At 37.2% G+C, this 18,997-nt stretch overlaps 1 protein-coding gene across 3 annotated transcripts in view; it reads right to left on the reverse strand.

The window, feature by feature from the left end:
* Nucleotides 1–18,997, reverse strand: part of MAGI3 (membrane associated guanylate kinase, WW and PDZ domain containing 3) — a 231,521-nt gene that overhangs the window by 69,035 nt on the left and 143,489 nt on the right. For all 3 annotated transcript variants that reach the window (XM_082685037.1, XM_082685036.1, XM_082685038.1), the window contains exon 3: nt 3,116–3,235. In XM_082685037.1, coding sequence (XP_082541163.1) covers nt 3,116–3,235 — 120 coding nt within the window. The remainder of the gene's footprint in view (nt 1–3,115; nt 3,236–18,997) is intronic.

Below are 18,997 nucleotides of genomic sequence, written 5' to 3' on the forward strand. Positions count from 1 at the left end.
GACTTCATAATAAATTCTGGCACTTCCTTATTTAAACATAATTATTGGACTTAAAGAATACTAGCATTGCTTATAAGGAAATTGAGTATTTTTCTTGAGTTGTTGGTAAATATCAAGATTTGAGACACAGCAAGGCATAAAAATGACATGGTCTGTGAATCTTGACTATAGTTAATGACAGAAAAAGGTTTTCATCTTTTTGAAACTGTTTTGGAGAGGTTTTTTTCCTGCCTTTTTTTCTTTTCTGAAGGTTTTATTTTTCAAATAGAACTACCAACTATCAAATATTTTAAACACATATAAAATCACAGATACTTATATTAGAAACATTTATTTATTTAACTTTTGCTAGATTCCTCTCAGGTCTCCATTTTCTCCCTGTTTAAGGACATACTTACATGTCCAGTTAAGGTCCTAACTTCCTGTCAGTCCTTCCCATGCTCTCCCTGAGTTTTCCTGAAGTTGGTGTCATTTCCCTGCACATTGTATACAATTAGGATGAATGTATATGCATACATAATATGTAAATACCATTGTTTTCATTAAAGGTTCATAAAGGTTTTTCTAACGTTTCATATATTTTTATAAACAGTATGCTGTACTGTATTCTTTGATAACTTTCCTTTTATACAATTATATTTCTAAGACTTGTTCCTGTTCATATATGTAGATTCAAGTTTATTTAATTGCTGTATAATAGTCCATTTTCATGAACAAGTTAAAGTAAATATTATGAATTCCCCTACTAAAACAGAGCTGTTTCCGTTCTCTCCCTATTTCAAATAATGCTGTAATAACTGTGCTGGTATGTGACTATGTAGGCACATAGATAAAGATTTCTCTAGAGCAGGCTTCCAGAAAGGGAACTTCTGGGTAAGAGTTAAGTGCATCTTCAAATTTACTAGCTATTGCCAAGATGCACCCCAAAGGGATTGTATCATTTTATACTCTTGCCACCAGTATACAGGAGTTTCCTCTGCCCACAATTATCAGACTTTAAAATTTCTGTCAATCTTATGGGTGTGAAATGGTCTACCTCAATTTGCATTTCCTTTAAATTTAGCACATAGCAATTAATAATATGTAATATGCCACTTTGTCATCTCCCATGTTCTTATACTTAAGAGAGAAAAATGAAGGAAAATGCCTTTGTGATCTAGGGACAGAGCAGGACTTCTTCAACAAAACTTCAAAAGCACAAACCCTAAGAAAAACAGTGATAAATCTGACATACAAAAATTAAGGATTTCTGCTTAACAAAGAGACAAACGGACAAGCATATGAAGTGATAAAACGGGAGAAAATATCTGTGTCCAATAAGGAATTAACATCTAAATAAATACCTAACTATCTGAGGAAAGTCCATAAATTGGAATGTGGATTGAGATCACACTTAAAAAATATACAACACAAATGAAAAAACAACTTGCAGAAGTCCAAAACACCAACAAGCATATAAAAAGGTACTCCAACTCTCTGACTACCAGAGAAGCTAGAATTAAAAGGAGCTCCCACTCCACAAGCTTCAGATTGGCTAAATGAAAGAGCAGACCAGTGAGGACATGGAATCCTTCCTCTAGTGCTACAGGAACCCAGCCCCCAAGCAAGGCTCGCGGGAATGCAGCGGCGGAGCGGCCGCGACTCCTTCATCAGACTTAGTACTCGCAGACCTTATAACCCGACAATTCTGCCCCTGGGTAGGGGACATCCTCACACAGGTCTAGAGGAGGAGAATGCTGCGGCTCTATCTGTGGTGGTGCGGGGGGACTTGAAGCAATCTGGAAGTCAGTTACTAGAAGAGGGGTTCAGTAGAAGGCAGCAGAGCACTGTGCAGTGGTTAAAAGGCAATGATTACATGTAAATATAGGACAGTGACATGAATGAATCTAAGAAACACTGAAATAATGGAGAACGGTTAAAAACTGGATGAGATCGAGAGCACAGTCCTGATGTGAATAATACATGCATGCACACAAGACACATTTTGTGAGAATGCAGACAAAGCACAGCATACATAAGCAGGCAAAAAGGAGATCTCGGGAGACTCTGAAGAGGACAGGCACGAGCCGGGCAGCACTCGGGGGAGACAAGCATGACAGCAATGGGCAGGTGGGTTGGACAGAGGGAAGGCACGGCCGCAGTAGCCCAGACCTGAGCTTGTCCGGAGCCTGTGAGGAGGTGTGAGTGAAAAGAAAGGCATCATGAAAGCTGTTACAGAGAAAGAAATGGCCAGATTTGGTGACAGACAGATGGGAACTGCAAGGAGAGGGAAGGAGTAAATGATGACTCCACCATTTTGAGCCCAGGGTCTAGCTAAAGAGAAATTACAAAGAATTATTCTTTTGGCTAGAACACCAATACAGACTTGGCTATGTGGAATACAAGGTTAGTGTTTACTGAACACTACTGAACCATCTCTATGCATTAAGATACTACTAAGAAAGACGTGATATGGTTTTCCCACAAGGTTTGTGAAAAAGGCCACTACCACTGCACAAGAAAGCAATGACGGAGAAGTACAGCGTGCTATGGGAGTGGACAAGCGTGCCAGGGAAGGGAGAACAGAGGATGGAACACAGCATCATTTAAAAATTGAAACTGAGTAAAAAAAAAAAAAAAAAAAAATTGAAACTGAGTAAGTCTCTACTTCCCCGAAATGAGTAGAGAAGAGATATGAAAAGAAAACCAATTATTCCATTTTTGTTGTTTTCCCCCCAATCTATATTCTCTTTTCTCCAAGAGAGCCACACTATAGATTATTTAAAGTGCACAGCATTTGGTATCCTAACCACAAATAGAAAGCAAACAACAAACACTTGTTGAGTTCATATGATGAATATGAATTACTACAAAATATGCAAACTGTCTGGTTTGAAGGCTTTCAGTATATTCTTCACAATCAGCTTTATAATATGATGGAATGCTTCTGCTTACTATTTAATCCCATTTTAGGTTGTAAATTACATATGGCTCACAAAAAGAAAACGTTCCCGAAGACGAAGAGAAAACAACTTAAAAAAAAATGGTACTTTACTAATCAAATTCCCTTTGAAGCAATTCCAGCCATTTAGATAGTTTCCTGGGTTGCTGCTGTTGTTAGTATTTGGGGACATACCATCATACGTTCCACTTTCTAATAGTGCTCCACTCTCTTCCAGTGCTTTGAACTGTTCAACAGAAATGAAATTATAGTCCACCCCTGGTACTTCCCCATCCCTGGGGGCCCTTGTAGTACCTAAGGGGGAAAAAAAAAAGAAAAAAAAAACAGGTTGCTTTAAACTTACAAAATAGTGAGAATAGAAAATACAGTCCATTGAGAACACATGGGAGAAAACACACTACTGAATATATGGTATCTTCTAGAATGAGGATCAGAAAACTTTAAGCAATGTTTTTAGGTGAAAGTAGGACAATAATGTAGGATGACTAAATATACTTTAATATAATCTACAGATAGCTATGAAATTCAAACTACAAAGACTAACAGATTTCTACTGTCAAAGGAAACTAACTTTCTATCACCTCAATTATCACCACTTAACATCTGAAGGAAAGAGAAATCCACAAATGATAAGACTTCATATTTTGTGGGACATGGTTATTCTTTTTTTTTAAATTTAAGTATAGTTGACATATAATATTAGTTTCAGGTGTATACAGATTTCATTTTTATCAAGCTACCTTATGTATTTTTTTCTGGTATAAATCAAAACAAACAATTTTTAGAAGTTCTTTTAACATACTTAAGTTTTAAAATTTGGACAAATATTAATTATGAGATTATTTTAGTTTAATGAATAAAAGGCTTAAGGCTTAAGATAGGTACTCACATATTGCTTCTTAGCCATTATTCTCTTTAAGTAATTTCAAAAATTTAAGAAGTACATTATTTAATGAAATACACTATGGCAACAGAATAGCAAATTCCTATCAAGGAATTCACACTAAAGTAAAATCTTTCAGATCAGAAGTATAAAGTCAGGTTATGGCAGCATTGCTACATGTGACTGAGTTTTCCTGAATATGAACCAACATTTTTGTGAACTGATACTGAAAACATTACTTCAAATAGTAGAGAATACAAAGGAGAGACCCAAGGGTTTAGCCTCAAAACAGATTTGGGATATTGTAGCAAATCCTGCACAACAATGCCTTCTCAAAACTGTTCCTCCCCGTATGCTCCCTAGTCGTTAATGGCACTCCATGCCGGAGGGCAGAGAGTCTGCCATCCTGGGTTCCTCTCTCCATTCCACATCTGGTCAGTAAATCGGGTTGATTCAATCTCTTCAATATGTCTAGGATTTATACACTTTTCTTCATTCTCACACTCACCTAACTCATAGCACTAGGTATGGTCTGTAACGTTGGTATCATAGGGTCAACACTTACTCTTCTCCGGCTATGTCCCTTACCCGAACTGCAGCCAGTGACTTCTCCAAAATAATGATCTGAACAAAAAAATCTCTATCAAACAAAGCTTTCCTATGATCTTCAGTATGAAAATCCTTTTCAGGTTCTTTCTTGCCTCACCCCTTTCGCATTCTAGGCTTTAGCCATAATTGATTTTTCATTTGTTTGGGGGACTTTTTTAAAGTTCTTTTAATGTTTCTTGAACTTGCTTACCTCCACAAGGACTTTGTCCAAGTCGTCCCTTTTCCTGGAAGACTTCCTCTTCCCTTTCCCACTCTTACCTCAGCTAACATCTATCTACTCATCCTTTACATCCTGGCTTAAGAAGTTTCTTTAAAGAACCTTCCCTGATTCCTTCCTGGGATGGAACATGAAAGGATGTCTACATGGTTCAGAGTAACAGTCCCAAGTCTTAACACTGAAATCATAGTAGGTACGCAATACAGACAGTTGTCAAGTAAATTACATGAAACTTTACACAAATATAATTGGCACAGTATCTGGAAATAATGTTACACATTATATATATGTGTATTAATACACTGTTATAATTAATGGAAAATTATTAATTGCTCTTTTTAGTTGTATTACATTCTATTATATTCTGTAACATGAAATAAATCCACAAAGACAATAAAACATTAACAGTAACAATCTTAGAAAATGATTTAGCCAATACTATAAGCAACAGAGATTATATTCAGTAAGTTTTTCCCCTTGTTCCTACCCAACTTTTTATTAAAAAATGAGCATTTATCTGTTTTATATCACAAAGGATAAAAAAGCTTGAAACAGAACTTTCTTTTGTTAAGATATTTTTGTCATTGTCAAATTTGTTTTCTCATGCATTGGCTAAACTACATTGTTAGATTCCCCAAATCCATTGCTTTTAGCTTCATATTAACTAAAAATTAACATTGGAAAATAAATTTAATGACTAAAATTTATAATTATCTATGATAGATAGGAAAACATGGCCACAATATTTTGTACCTCCACTTATCAAGAGATGGGGCAGCTTGCTGCTTCATCTGAAATCTGGACTGGATTTATGATTTGCTTTGAAAAATTTAATGCAGAGGATGTGATGATGTAGGGGTTCAGGAGTCTAGACTTCCATCTTTGCTTTCTTGGAATGATTCCACCACCAAGTACTTCCAGGTTACACTATGATGAGAGAGCCCCAGCCAACAAATAGCACCAAGGTTCTAGCCATGTAAGTGAGGCCATCTTAGCCCCTCTAACTCTGGTGAAGGTGCCAATGACTGCAGCCACATGAGTGATCTCAGTTGAGCTCATCTAACTCACAGACTCATGAGAAATAATATATGATGCTTATTTTAAGCCATTAAGTTCTGGGGTGATTTGTTTTGCAACAAAGGCTAATAGAAATATTATCCAAATAAATTCCACTATGAAATATCCTGATTATATAAAACCTGAAAAACCCGATTTAAGAGCAAACTGTATTACAGATAATACTATAAAAAGAGCACTGATCCGAGGGGCAAGCTACTCTGTTTTAGTCGGGGATTGTTAGTAATGGTACAATTTTAAGCAAGCACTTAATCTCTCTGAGCCTCATTCTCTTTCTGCAAAGTGGTGTTAAGCAAGATGATGTTCATGATTCTTTCCATTAGCAGATATGAAATGTTCTGTGTGACACACATACATATATTTCCAAGACTTAAAAAGGGCTTAAATGTTAATTCTCTACCAATGTAGGTTTTACAAATTTTCACATCCTCTCTCCAAAGATGGGTAATCCCATACATATAAAAAGTTCTCGCCTTACATCTACCCTACCCTATTGCCTTCAGCGTTCCAGAAAATTTATCTTGATATTCTCCTGATACTCTATATATTTAGTGTAAAGCTTTCTATATCACCTCCAGTCCCTACTGTATTTCTTTTTACATAAAAATTCCTCCAAGTTCTGTTTACTCTTTACTTTCCTCCCTGTTTCTCGAGCCCAATCCAATCAGATCACTGTCCCACCACTCCACTGAGACAATGTGCTGTGTTCATCTGAGGTTTCCACTTTGCTTAGCCCAATACTCAAATCTCAGTCCTCATAATACCTAACCTAGCAGCAACATTTGATGTAACTGATCATTCCCCTTTTTGTGTTTTATCCTGAAATATACAGACAGGTACATAAGACATATATGTAAAATTTAACAAGTAATAATAAAGCAAACCCACCCAAGTGAAGAAGCAGAGTATCCCCAGGAGACCAAAAGCCCCCTTGTACACCTGCAATCATCTCTCCTTCCTCCACCACCCAAAGTACCCACAATCTTGCTATTTGTGATGTCGATTTCCATTCTTCTTTAAAATGTTTTTTGTTTTATCAATTACATAATGCATTCCCACAGCTTAGTTTTGCCTCTTTTGTAACTTCATATGAACGGAATCATGCCATATGCATCTTTTTATGTCACATTAACACTTGTAGTCAGGTTTTTAAACTTCCACCACCATGTGAAGGCATCTCACTGTGTATTTAACATGCAACTGATTTATGGCATCACTCATTCTTTTTCAAGTATTTATTAGCCATAGAGATTTCTTCTGTTGTGAAGTGACTGTTCAAGGCTTTTGCCACTTCTCTGTTGGGGTGCCTGTCTTCTAAAACTTGATTTGTAGTTCTTTACTATAGTACTTTATCAAATGTAAGTAATTAACAGCTTCCAAAATGCTGTTGTCACTAAAAAAAGAAAAAAAGAAAAAAAAAAAAAACCCTGGCAATTAAAATCAAAAGATTCAGGCACCTGGGTGGCTCAGTGGGTTAAGCCTCTGCCTTTGGCTCAGCTCGTGATCTCAGGGTCCTGGGATCGAGTCCTGCATTGGGCTCTCTGCTTGGCAGGGAGCCTGCTTTCTCCCCCCTCTCTCTCTCTGCCTGCCTCTCTGCCTACTTGTGATCTCTGTCAAATAAGTAAATAAAATCTTTAAAAAGAAATAAAATCAAAAGATTCCATCTACTGTAAGATACAATACAATTGCAGACAGTAAGTTAAAGTGTGAAATAACTGTGGCTTAGTATTGATAAAGCACTTCAGTCCTTTGCCAGATATATGTTGCAAAGGAAGAGTTTCTACAAAAATGTGAAATAAGGGGGAGCCTGGGTAGCACAGTCGGTTGGGCAACCATCTCTTGGTTTCGGCCTAGGTCATGGTCTCCAGACCTAAGGCAGGTTCTGTGCTCAGTGTTTAAGTATAATTAGTGCTCACTGATTAAGATTCTCTCTTTCTGGGGCGCCTGTGTGGCTCAGTGGGTTAAAGCCTCTGCCTTCGGCTCAGGTCCTGGGACCTGAGGGTCCTGGGATCGAGTCCCACATTGGGCTCTCTGCTCAGCGGGGAGCCTGCTTCCCCCTCTCTCTCTGCCTGCCTCTCTGCCTACTTATAATCTCTGTCAAATAAATAAATAAAATCTTCAAAAAAAAAAAAAATTCTCTCTTCCTTTCCCTCTGCCACTCCACTTGTGCTCGCTCTCTAAAACAAATAAATAAATCGTTTTTGTTTTGTTTTGTTTTTTTAAAGATTTTTTTTATTTATTTGACAGACAGAGATCCTAAGTATGCAGAGAGGCAGGCAGAGAGAGAGGGGGAAACAGGCTCCCCGCGGAGCAGAGAGCCCGATGTGGGGCCCGATCCCAGGACCCCGGGACCATGACCTGAGCCGAAGGCAGAGGCTTTAACCCACTGAGCCACTCAGGCGCCCCAAATAAATCGTTTTTAAAAAATACTTTCTATAGGGAGAAGGTGGTTGGGTTATGGACACTGAGTTAGGTATGTGATATGATGAGCACTGTGAAGTGTAAACATGGCGATAAACAGGCCTATACCCATGGGGCTAATAATACATTATATGTTAATAAAAAAGTATAAAAAAATTTAAAAAGTACTTTCTAGAAACAGTACTTTCTGTAAAACTATGTTCCCCCAAAAGTAGAGCTTACAGAGAAAATACATTAGGTTTGACTTCTCAAAACCTGTTGCAACTTTGTAACCAGAGCCTAGCAAAATCACTAATGACCCCAATTAAAAATACTTGGGCAGTTTTAAAAAGATATTTTAAATTCCTAATAAAAATACCAGAGTAAATAAAATACTTTGTCTTTAAATAACAATTTTTTAAAAAGATTTTATTTATTTGACAGAGATCACAGTAGGCAGAGAGGCAGGCAGAGAGAGAGGGGGAAGCAGGCTTCCTGCTGAGCAAAGAGCCTGATGCGGGGCTTGATCCCAGAACCCTGAGATCATGACCTGAGCCAAAGGCAGAGGCTTTCACCCACTGAGCCACCCAGGCGCCCCTTTAAATAACAATTTTTAAAAAATAAAAGATAGCTTGAAAGAAAGTGTTTTAAGGGGAGTTGGAGCTACTGAATAATGAAGAAAAGGTAAAAAGTGCAATAAATGATTTTTAAGATAAAGCACATGTCTAAATTGAGAACAGAGGCCAAACCGAGGTGAATGGGCACCATGCACGGTACATGAGCCATTCAACTCTGTATATTCTGTTTACTCACTGCTACTTAATAACACAAAACATTAGCTTGCTGGGGAAAGTGGAGTAAGAACCAATATTACCTTCATTAAATTGACATCATTACCCCACCTACTTACCAGTCATATATGAACTTACTGGTGTTACAGAAACAAATGTTGTAGCACAACAGACAGTATCTTCTCCCACTCTGATTTTTTCTCATCTTTTTTAATGGTCCTTTAATGATAGTAGTTTTTCATTTTATTGTACTCAACTTTATGAATCCTTCCCTTTATAGCTAATGATTCTGTGTCTTATTGAAGAAATCCTTCCTAAGGATGGAGATATTCTATATTCTTTGTTAAAAGCATCACAAATTTGCCTTTCACACCTGGTACTTTAGTGCACTAAAACAGATCTTTTTCAGCCTGATGGGGGATAGTAGCACAACTTCTTTTTTTTCCAGGCGGCTACTCAACACACTTACTGAAAAATCAATTGTCTCCCCTTCTCATCAGGCATGTCACTTCTATCATCGAAATCTCATATAGAAATGTCTACATAAAACTGGGTGTTACTGGGCTTTCTCCTCCATCCTGTTTATCCACTGACCATTCCTGCACCATTACCAATGGTGCTATAATTATTATATTGTCATGATAAATCTTGGTATGAAATAGAACAAGTCCACCTATTTTGTTTTTTCTATTTTTAGCCCTTCCATATAAAACCTGGAATCAGAGAAAGAGGCAAAACATGCTGGAATTTTTATGGGATTAGAATGAATCTATTAATCAATTTGAGGAGAACTCCTGTCTTCACCATATTGAATCTTTAATCCAGGAACAAAAAAAATCGGTCGGTATACTCAGATCTTCTTTATGACCTCTTAATTTTATCTCGCAGAAGTCTTTACACTTTTTTTTTTTTTGAATGATTTTTTTTTAAGATTTTATTTATTTATTTGACAGAGAGAGATCACAAGCAGGCAGAGAGGCAGGCAGAGAGAGAGGAGGAAGCAGGCTCCCTGCTGAGCAGAGAGCCCGATGCGGGCCTTGATCCCAGGACCCTGAGATCATGACCTGAGCCGAAGGCAGCAGCTTAACCCACTGAGCCACCCAGGCGCCCAGAAGTCTTTACACTTCTTTAGAGATTATTTTCTAGGTATTTCAAATGCCTATATGCTATTGTAAATATTTTTCTGTAAACTTTCATTTTCTAATTATTAATGATATAAAAGAAAACAATTGTGGTAATCTAGTTGGTCGCTCTATTTGGATATAACTGACCTACAATCAAATTCACTAATTCCAGCAGTACAATTCTTTGGGTCTTGGGATTCATCACTCTTAAAGTTTTCTTATGTCCCTGTGGCAGTGGCTAATCAGCTGTCACTGTAGTTTTGTGTTTAACAGAATCTCATATACGTAGAATCATACACTTATTCCAGTAGCTCTCACTGATTCCAGTAGTGGTTTGTACCTGGCCTCTTTCACTTAGCATGATGCTTCTGAGATCTATCATGCTGTGGTTCAACATCCTTTTACTACTAAGTGGTATTCTGTTGTACAGATATACCAAAATTTGATTACGCATTCACCATCGATGGACATTTGGGAAGGCTCCAGATTTGGGACACTATAAATAAGGCAGCTATAAACTTACAAGTCCTTGGGCAGACACATATTTAAATTTATGTTAATACCTAGGCGTGGAAACGCTGGGTCATATGGTAAGTGTATGTTTAAAAGAAAATGTCCCGAAGTAAATATACTTCACATTCTCACCAACTCCTAGATGAGAGCTATAGTCGATTTACATTACTGTTTCCGTGAAGGCATTCCTCCTTGAAGTCTCTCAGCCAATTTCCTTTTTCTAAATCTTCAGAAAAATCAGTTGATAGAGAAAATGAGGGGAAAAAGTATTATAATTCTCCTATGAGAATTAAAGCTTGATTATCTGACATAGAGATGTTACTGATTTGAAGGAATCTAAAGATACCAACCGAAAGCAAAGAGCAGAAAATACTGACAAATGAAACTGAATGGTCAAGGCGACATTTCCAGGCATCAGGACAGAAGCACGTGGGAGAGCAGCAGTCACGATCCACTTGCAGCTGTCCCTGAGCTACAAGTGTGAGGTCAAGGCCCTGTCTGCTAACAGTGAGTCTTTCTCGCAAATACACTATTAGCGCAGTTAGATGCATTTATACTTCATATAAATCCTACGAGTGGTATTCTCCAAAAATCACTGGTTTTGAAAACTAAATAAGTCTTTAAATTGGCAGTTCTGATGTGTGATTCTATGTAATGTTAACCTTGAAGGCAGATCTGAATGTTATTTGAATACTACCCAACGATGAGCTTTGGCATTTTCCGCTGTTTGAATATGTGCTATGAGTTTCAGTGCTCTGTAAATCCTTTAATAGAAGAAATGTAGAGAAGCGAATGTTGTTGTGGAACACTGCAACCTGAAATCAGCAACTGGTGTAAAATCTGAAGTAAAAGCAATATAGATATCAATGGCAAAACCAAAATTGGGGCAAGGAGACAACATATTTTCACCATTAAAAAAGAAAGTGAGCTTATTCAAATGACCAATGACCAATCTGAAGATGCTTTTGGACACACAATAATTTCAGAAGCATGAATGTAATATGAAAAATTTTTAAAATGTCTGGAATCTTTGTTACCAAAGTCAAAATTATCAAATAATACAAGTGATACTTCTTGTATTTTACAAGTTCATTTTAGGAGTGAAAATTTCAAATAGGATATATGTGTGGATTTATCTTTCAAACTTTTAATTTTATTTTTGTATTTATGTTTCCTTTTAATGTTTTCTATCAGCAAATGTCTGTAACAGATATAAGTATTGAGACTTATAGCTTTGTTTTATTGATTTATAATAATAATAATAATAAACCAGGAGATTTTTAAAGTGCTTGGTACACTGAGGAAAAGCCATTTTGCACCATGGGGTTTGTAGCCATCATTCTTCTGCCATAAAGGTCGAGGGCTGCCATTTGGGTTCCCAAGGTACTTGATTCAGCTAGCACTTCACCTCAATCAACCAGTTTACACTGTCATTCAATTGTGATGCTACTTCTTGTCATGAATTACGAGCACCCTATTTCCAGTGGAAGGAACACGGCACTGGGCTCAAGCTGAAGAACAAGACCAAATCTAAAATTCCTTCTTAGAGGGTTTGTCTCCCAGGACTACTACCAGTACCAATTCTGTATTGACCAGCACCCAAACAGGTGAGAGAAACATGGTAACTTGAAAAAGGAGAGCTTAACACAAAAAATGATTAACTATTTACGAGGAATTAACTAAGAGGAAATAAAAGAGAACTTTAAAGAATAGCACCCTGAGGGAGAACACTCAAATAAGGAACAAACGTGGAAGAGAGGAATGTTCCCCAACTCGGATTCAGACTTCTCTGAGAAGGTGCCATCGTAGCCTGGGGACGGATCTGGTTCATAGTTGATGGGTCAAGGTTGGCAGACAAGGAACAGTCTGCTGGAATACTGATGAAATTCACCAGTAAGCTGGCTGTGGTGGGAGCTATTTCAAACTTCTTAGAAAACCATCTGGGACACTGGCTGGACTTGCCAGAAACCCAGTAGGAAACCACTTGTAGGGAATATTGTTGAAATCTGGGGAGCCATGTGGGGTGCCCATCAAACTCATTAAGAAACTGCAAGAAAGTCAGCAGGTGCACTGGAGGAATTCAGGCCGCCTGTGAGGTGGGAAACTGACTGCTGGAGCACTGCTGAAACTGACTGTCCTTTTGCAGGCAGGAGCAAAAAGAAAAAGACACATTGGAAGTAGGAAAAGATGACTCTTCTTTCTCCAGTATACTTCCTGCCAGCCCCAAGATAATTTGATGTTGTACCTACCAGGTGGCAAAGGAGGAAAGTTGCAATATCATACCCAGGCAAAAAAGAGTAACTTGAAGTCAAGAGGCACTAAATAATAAATGGCAGACTAGTTTTCTGAGTGATTCTACCATGAATGGGAGTTGAATTTTGTCAGGTGATTTTTTTTTCTGCATCTATTTGAGGAGATCATGTGTTTTGTTTTTCTTTTCCAGTCCATCCATTACAATATAAATTTCCAATGTTATCCCAACCTTGCTTTCCTGTCACAACCCCTTGGTCATAATCTATTATCCTGCTTACATATTGCTATATATATATATATATATATATATATATATATATATATATATATACATTTTATTTTATTTTATTTTTTGCTAAAATATTTTGAGGAGTTTTAAGTTCTAGGTCCATGAAAAATTGTGGTCTAATATTATTTTCTTTTAATGTCCTTGTCTGGTTTTAGAATCAGGATAATGATCAGATCACAGATCTGAGTTGCGAAGTTCCCTCCTCCTCTATTTTCTTAAAAAGTCAGTGTAGAATTGATATTATTTCTTCAACTATTCAGAACAATTCACCTGTACCATCTTGGGCCTGATGCTTTCTTAATGGGAAAATTACAAACTACAAATTCAATTCCTTTAACAGATTGAGAACTACTATTAAGCTCATCTATTTCTTCTTTATTTTTAAGGATTTTATTTATTTAAGAAGGAGTGACAGACAGAGAACAAATGAGGAGGGACAGAGGGGGAGAGATATGCAGACTCCCCACCAAGCAGGGCGTCTGACTCAGGGCTCAATCCCAGGACCGTGGGATCATGGCCTGAGCTGAAAGCAGATGCTTAACTGACTGAGCCAGGCATCTCTCATCTATTTCTTCTTGAGTGAATATTGGTAGTTTTTTTCCTCCAAGGAATGTTTCCATTTTATCTGAGTTCAGTTTACTGTTGTCAGGTTGTTTAGAATATTTCTGACTGTCCACTCAACATCTGTAGAATTTTTAATGATGCCATCTCTCTCATTCCTAATAGTGTTAAACAATGTTTTCTCTCTTTACCTTCTATGGCTAGAAGTTTACCAGTTTTAGTGATCAGAAAAAAATCAACTTTGGGTTTCATTGATTACTCTAGTCTCTGTTTTCTAGTTTATTGACTTATGTTTATTTTCTTTCTTCTACTTAATTTGGGTTTATTTTGCTCTTTTGCTAGATTCTTTACTTTGCTCTTCTTTCGCTAGAAGTTTAGATCACTGATTGAGATCTTTATTATTTTCTAAGTATTTAACACTATAAATTTCCCTCTAAACACCATTGTACCAACATTCCACAAATTGGTATGTTGGGTTTGTTATGTTCTGACATGCTAATTGATATGTGTAATATTTTGTATTTTTCCCTGTGGCTTTAACTCACAGGTTATTTAGAAGTGTGCTATTTAATTTCCAAATAATCAGAGATTTTCAAAATAATTTTCTGTTAAGTGATTTCTTGCAATTCCATTATGATCACAGAATACAATTTTATATGATTTAAACTCTTTTAAATTTATTCAATCTTGTTTTATGCCCTAGAATATGGTCTTCATTTGTAAATGTTCCTGTACCCTAGAAAAGAATGAATATTTTGTTGTTGGGAGGCATGTTCTAATACATAGCCATTAGGTCAAGTTGGTTCAAAGTGTTATCCCTGTTATAACCTTACTGATCTTTTGTTTACCTACCCTAAAGGAGGTGTTGAAATCTTAAACTCCAGTTACGAGGTTGTCTATTTTCTTTCAGTTCTTCACTCTGGTATCATTTCCATTCCACCTGAAAATTTCCTTTAGTATTTCTTCTAGTGCTGTTGGTGAAAAATTCCTTCACCATTTTTTTTTTTTTTGGCCTGAAAAATTATTTAAGGATATTTTTGTTGCATGTAGAAATCTAGATTGGCAGTTTTTCCTTTCAGCATGTTGAAGATGACATTTCGTTGATTTTTGGCTTGTACTGGTTTCTGCTGACAAGTCTACAGTCATTCTTTCTTCCCTTGTATTTAATGTATCTTTTTTCTGTCTGCCTTTCACATCTTCTCTATCAATGGCTTTCAGCAATTAGATTATAATATATTGATTTTTTTTTTAAATGTTTCTTCTTGGGGTTTGTTGAGATCTACAGCTCTGTGGATTTATAGTTTTCCTCAAATTTGGAAAAATTTCAGCCTATAGTTCCTCATTTGTTTTTTTCCATATCTCCCCTCTTTGGTTTGACAGTGTGCATAGCTCAGTATGAACCAATCACAGTCCTGCTCTGCATATGACCCAATTTCTGAAAACAGCCCAATTTCTAGCTGTTTACAGTAAGAAGGTAAATCCAGTACCAGTTAGTCTTTCATGGCAGAAACAGAAATGTCTCTTTCTTTCTTTCTTTCTCTGGTAACTTTAAAAAACAAAAAGCTGGGGCGCCTGAGTGGCTCAGTGGGTTAAGCTGCTGCCTTCGGCTTAGGTCATGATCTCAGAGTCCTGGGATCGAGCCCTGCATCGGGCTCTCTGCTCAGCAGGGAGCCTGCTTCCTCCTCTCTCTCTGCCTAACTCTCTGCCTGCTTGTGATCTCTCTCTGTCAAATAAATGAATAAAATCTTAAAAAAAAAAAAAACCAAAAAGCTATGTTTTCAGTCTATTTCCTCTCTGTTTAAGTCTGATTCGTTTATATTGGTATGTCTTCAAGTTCACCAATCTTTTCTTCTGCAGTTTCTAATCTGCTGTTAAGCCCATCCATGAATTTTTGAAGTTACATTTAATTCTTTAAAAAAAAAATTCCATTTTCTCTTTTATTTTATTCATACTTTTCTTTAAATCCTTGAGCATATTTATAATAACTCTAAAATGCTTACTTTGGTCATACCTGTTTATATGTCATCTATTTCTGTTTTTTTTTTTTAATCAGCTGACTTTTCTTTTGATTATGGGCCATATTTTCTTCTTTTTTGTATATCTAATAATTTTTATTAGACACTGTAAATTAGGCATTGTAAATACTATGTTATTCCGTGTCGAAATTTTGTCTTCTTCCTTTAAAGGCTATTGGTTTTCCCCTTTTCTCCCTTCCCTCCTTCCTTTCCTTTTGCTAACAATCAAGTTATATGCATATTTACTTGATCCTTTGGGGGCTTGCTTAATTAAGCTTTGTTAAAATGGGCCCCAAGGAGCTTACAACTATTTTAGCCCTACTAGTAAGCCATGACCCTTGAGGTCTCTCCACTTAGGTGGACTAGAACCCAGATTCTCCCAGCACTGCATAAACTCTGAAAACTGCTAACTTATGGCTCCCAGACAATCTGTGCATGCCATGTGGGGGTCTCATCCCATACATTCTCAGCTTAGTATTCAGCAACAGAGTCAAGGGGGTACTTATGCTTATTATTAGAGCTCCTTTTCTTCATAGCTCTCTTCTCTCCTTTCTTCATAGCTCTGTCCTGCAAATCTCAGGCACCTCAGACTTCTTGAACTCAGACTTCTGCCTTCTCAACTCAGAATCCTCTGTATTCTCCCTGGGCTTCCCCTCCTTATAACATGGCCCAGAATGTGGCTCCAGGCAGAAGGCTGATGAAACCATAGGACTCCTTTGTGTGCAGTCTCCTTTCTACTTCTATTAGAGATCATAGTCTTGTCCCTTCAATAGAGTAGTAACAGTAGAAGCCTTTCTTTCTCTTATTAATTTTGTTGCTCAAATTGTTTCAGATCTTGTCAGTGGGCACCCCTTCTAGATGGCTTTAAAAAAAAAATGTGCTTCTGATATGTCCCCATAGTCTTTTAGGCATTTACATACTTTCTGGGATAATTACAATGTTCCAAGCTCATCTTGTTCTTTCCTTGCGCCAGACCTGGAATCAGAATTTTCTCCAAGAAGATTTGGTATCTTTTAGTAAAGAATGGTAATTACAGACCATTTGGTATGCTGTTACTGACATACCACTGCATTCTTGGAGGAGTTGTGGAAACTTCAGTGTCTCGGTGAATAGGTCCTCTTAGGATCTGAAAAGGCTGCAGCTGTTTGGACCTTATGAATGACAACCAAATAAACTGTAACTCCTTTCAAAACCTCACACTGAGGAGAAACTGCAAAACTAGGACATCACAAGTAAATTTAAAAGAAGACCCAAGTAAAAGTACAGAGTACAGCCGAAAGTCCATGTTTTTATTAAGCTGTTTTAACAAGGGAAGAGGGAGCTCTAGAGCTATGAAACTAAAAATGCTACCCTGAGACACCTCACGCAGGCAAAATACCAAGTTACTTACAAGGTAATGAAAATCAGATTGTTTTTAGACCATTAAAGAGCAACGCTTGATGCCAGAAGACAATCAGATAATCAACTAATAGAATTAAGATAGTCAAGGAAGAAAATATAAGGCACGGATTTCATATACATCCAAACAAACTTGTAAGCATAAAGGCCTTAGACCAACTGTGATGATCCTCTGACTCTTTCCTGGGAAATCTAGAAGAGAAGAAGCTTTAGAAAACCACAGTTATTGAAGAAACAACAACATAAGGATTGGTAGTTATATTCGATGTGTATTTACCCACAGAATAAAGAATAAATGACGATAATAAAGGGGAGAGTGCGATACATAATGGCTGTTTGTTCTGTTAATATAGACACAGGTCAAGTATCAAAAAAAAAGTGAAAATGAGGAAAGCGTATGTGAAATGGAATAAGCTTGCTGATTATCTTTGGGGTAAAAAAATTATTTCAAGTCAGATGATGGGAGAGAGAAGAAAGGAGTAAGAAGCAATAACTAGATAATTTAATATTATTCACTGTTGGGACAAAAACAAAAAAAGGAAGGGAGGAAGAACAGAGTATTATATAGAATTATAAAGGTACCCATTAAAATAAAGATATAAACCTTTCTAACAGGGTAGAGAGGAAATAAAATGGACTATGCACGTGGTGAAGGCTTTTTTTTTTTTTTTTTTGACAGATCACAAGTAGGCAGAGAGGCAGGCAGAGAGAGAGGAGGAAGCAGGCTCCCTGCTGAGCAGAGAGCCCGATGCGGGCCTTGATCCCAGGACCCTGAGATCATGACCTGAGCCGAAGACAGAGGCTTTAACCCACTGAGCCACCCAGGCGCCCCCATGGTGAAGGCTTTTTATACAAAAGATGTGTATATAGGTAAAATAGAAAACCATGACAAAATAGGAGACTCAAGACATAGATCACATCAATAAATATAAAGAAAGTTCCAGATTGTCTAAAACGTCCAACACTATTTGCAAACAAAGACTTTCAGAAAGATGAAAGATTAAAACAACAGACAAAGATACACCAGGCAAATGCAAAGAAAGGCAGGAGTTGCAATTCTGAAATCTGACCAGGTAGATTTACAGGAGGAAATCATACATAAGAAGTCAGATTTAAAGACAAAAACCAAAAAAATTTATAGCATGTAAAAGAGTCTGGACTTACACTCAGTGAGAGACTCTGAAAGATAATCTGGAGATGGACAAGAGTCACACATGCACTAAGAGACCAGAGCGAGGGGACATGGGAGGTGGGGAAGCAGCTAGAATGGGGAAGAGAAGACACTGAGGGCCTACTCCAGGACACGTGGTTTGCACTCGTGTTCTCATTTCAATTCTTAGAACTACATAAGAGGTGTCTCTTGTTATTCACATTTTATATGTGGGGAGTCTGGGGTTCAGGAAGATCAAGTAACTTGTCCCAGGATCAAGATTTTTCACCTCATTCTTTGCCCCTACATATTGTTATCTGTTAAAAAAAAAAAAAAGTTCAAGCAAGAAAGGGTGAGGGTCTAAGGCAGTACAGAAGGATTGGTATTTAAGGAACGTAATTGGGCAGGCTTAGTGTAAGAACAAGAAATTAAATAACAAGAAATTAAGAATTTCAGAGCCATTATAAAAACTACTATCTATACGAAGCTCAAAAATACAGAAAAGGAAAACAAACCAGAACATCCTTTTATAACCTTTTATTTTTTACTACTTTTTATTCTTCCCCAGACTTCTGCTAACTAAAGCCAAAATGTAAGCATACATGGTTTCTTGTTACGTGTGTTAACACACACACGTATGCGCATGCATGCACAGCATCCTTACAACCACAACAACAACCAGGTCCTATGAAAACTACTGAGACAGGAAAAGATATACAAACATCTAGATAAGAATTCAACATGGATTACTACAGAGAAGGTACTGTGTTTCCTCC

Source organism: Mustela nivalis (assembly GCF_964662115.1).
Source record: "Mustela nivalis genome assembly, chromosome: 10".
Lineage (NCBI taxonomy): Eukaryota > Metazoa > Chordata > Mammalia > Carnivora > Mustelidae > Mustela > Mustela nivalis.